The 2,804-nt window shown below is 58.5% G+C and overlaps 1 protein-coding gene across 1 annotated transcript; it reads left to right on the top strand.

Moving 5' to 3' along the window:
• Positions 1–233: 233 nt before the first annotated feature.
• Positions 234–2,253, top strand: CBLN1 (cerebellin 1 precursor; the record flags this gene model as incomplete). The annotated part of the gene is made up of 3 exons (XM_082862232.1): positions 234–497; positions 647–766; positions 2,056–2,253. 3 exons carry the CDS (start codon positions 234–236, stop codon positions 2,251–2,253), a joined length of 582 nt encoding a protein of 193 aa, XP_082718358.1.
• Between the last annotated feature and the right edge of the window lie 551 nt (positions 2,254–2,804).

The raw sequence follows: 2,804 nt of genomic DNA on the forward strand, positions 1-2,804 counted from the left end.
CCAAGTGCGGCTGGGCAGCCGCGGTACCCCTGAGGCCCGGGCAGGGCTCTGGGAAGCATTGCGCGGGGGGCACGCTTGCCCAGGAGTGCGACGAAGACCTGAAGTGTCCAGAGCGGCGTCGGTGGAGCTGCGCACGGAGCTGAGGAGGGGGTTACGGAGCGGGCCTGGGGCGGGGGGGGCGGCTGGCGCAGGCAGCCCCCGGGGTGGGGGGCGGGGTGGGCGCCGGCGCCGCGATGCTGGGCGTCGTGGAGCTGCTGCTGCTGGGGGCAGCATGGCTGGCGGGCCCGGCCCGCGGGCAGAATGAGACGGAGCCCATCGTGCTGGAGGGCAAGTGCCTGGTGGTTTGCGACTCCAACCCTACGTCCGATCCCACGGGCACAGCTCTGGGCATCTCTGTGCGCTCCGGCAGCGCTAAGGTGGCTTTCTCTGCCATCAGAAGCACCAACCACGAGCCGTCCGAGATGAGTAATCGCACCATGATCATCTACTTCGACCAGGTGAGTGCTCCGGGAAGACTGGATTGGTGGAGGTTAGGGGAGAGGTGGTAGGTAGATGTCCGATCGTCTCCGAGGTCTCTGCGGAAACGCAGGGACAAGCGTTCTGGACAGATTCTTGCCTACTCCCCTTCGTTCCCGTCTCGTTATAGGTACTAGTGAACATCGGGAACAACTTTGATTCAGAACGCAGCACTTTCATCGCCCCGCGCAAAGGGATCTACAGTTTTAACTTCCACGTGGTAAAAGTCTACAACAGACAGACCATCCAGGTCAGCTGCCGCCTCAGGGCCAGGCCCCAGCCCCGGTAGGGGGCTCCTAGCCGCGGGAGTGAGCGAGCCGTGTGGGAGTGGGAGATGGAAGGGGCAGCTGCATGTGCCCGGGCTGCTTGGAGGGACGGGTAGCAGGTTCTCACGGTTCTGTGGCTTGGACTCTCCCTTGCCTTCCCTGTCATTGGTTCTTGGAACCTGTTCCCATCCCCAGGCACAGTTTTCTGCCTCTGCCTCTGGGACCCTCCAAAGAGGTTCTCCCGCTATGGGACTCCAGGGAGTTCCCTTAGAGGTTTCTGTTAGCATCAGGGACAGTTCCCGCTTCGGGAAGCTTTCCGCGATCCTCGCCTTCAGCACCACGGACAGTATCCCCGACCCTGTCCCAGCTCTGAAGACCGCGAGACGCCTGTGCGCTTGCGTTCAGCGCCACGCTCGGGGTGGGGTGGGGGTGTCTCCTGGCGTCTTTATGGGGGCCGACTCCGGATTTCTGAACGAGCAGCGCCGAGCCATAGCAGTTTAAGGGTGGAGACACAAGGGAGGGGCATAGTGCCACTCCCTCCTGGCTCCGGCCTTTCCTTAGCCAGCACTCACCGGCTCTCCAGGTTCCCAAAGGTGTCCAGGATTCCTTTGGGCGGACACAGAAGGCGGAACGCGCGGTTGGGGAGAGGGCGCAGGGCCTTTGGCTTCTGGTGCCACCGCAAGGGCAAAACCAGGCGGTGGCGGACGAGGCTGGATCTGGGACGGGAACCGGGCCCGGGGTTTGGGGATGAGGCACAGAGTGCAGCTCTGCGCGAGATTTCTCATCAGCCGAAGCCTTCCCTGGCTCCTCCATTGCGTCTCTGCTGTGTCCTGGCAGCCGGGTCCGGGAGGAGCCAGGCGTTTTGTTTGTTTGTTTCTATTTGTTTGTGTTCCCGGAAGCGCCAGTTGCCTGAGTTTCTCTTTGAGGCTGCGGGGAGGGCGAGGCTGAAGGTCTCTGGGCGCTTGAGCCACCTACGGGTTCATTAAACTGGATAAAAAGCGAATCAGGATTTTCTACTGGCGCGTCCAAGAAATGAAAGTGACTCCTGTTTTGGGGGCAGACCCTTCCTGTCACCCAGATGGGCCGTCTTTCGCCTCATTGGACCCTCAGCAGTAAACTGCAAAGCGCCTTTTCTTTCCGCTCTCCCGCCCCACCCCCGCCCCCTGCTTCCAGGCCTTACGGCTGTTAGCCCAGCAGCGAAGGTTCGCGGCTTTATCGCCGCTTCGGTACCCGCCTAGGTTGCGCCTCTGAAGCGGGCCTGTCTCTTTCTCAGGTGAGCCTCATGTTAAACGGGTGGCCGGTGATTTCAGCCTTCGCTGGTGACCAGGACGTGACCCGGGAAGCCGCCAGCAACGGAGTTCTAATCCAGATGGAGAAAGGCGACCGAGCATACCTCAAGCTGGAGCGGGGAAACTTGATGGGGGGCTGGAAGTACTCGACCTTCTCGGGATTCCTCGTATTTCCCCTCTGACTGGCTCATCGCGGGAATGGAGGCAGGGAGAGGGCGAAGGCAGGAGGGGAAAATGATAAAGAGGCAGAACTTTAGAGGACGAGAAAGCGGCACGACTTGAAACTTCCTACATGTTCCCCAGCTGTATCCGGGTGAAAGGTGCGCACCCGGCGGTCGGACAACTTTGTCCGTTTCCTCTAGGAGAAGTAAATTCCGCTTAGCTCTGCGCACTCCCATTTCCAAAAATAAACTCGCCTCCCCCATTCCAGTGGCAGTAATCAAGAGAGACTCCTTGTCATTGTTTCTTACCCTCATGTTCATGTTCCCTACAATTTATATAAAAGAAACTTTGCATTTCACTGTATAATGTGAAATATCTTCCTCCTCTGAGTCGCCATCTGAACCTTTACAACCGCTGAAATCTAATATGTCCCTCCCCCCTTTTTTATATTGGAGAGGGGGGAAGGTTTTTTGTTTGTTTGGTTTTTGTTTTTTTGATGGGGAGGTAGTTTTAATTTGGCAAGTATTGCTCGGAAAACACCGCTCGAATTAATTAGCTGAAGATACTTTGT

Source organism: Leucopleurus acutus (genome assembly GCF_964270905.1).
Source record: "Leucopleurus acutus genome assembly, chromosome: 20".
Lineage (NCBI taxonomy): Eukaryota > Metazoa > Chordata > Mammalia > Artiodactyla > Delphinidae > Leucopleurus > Leucopleurus acutus.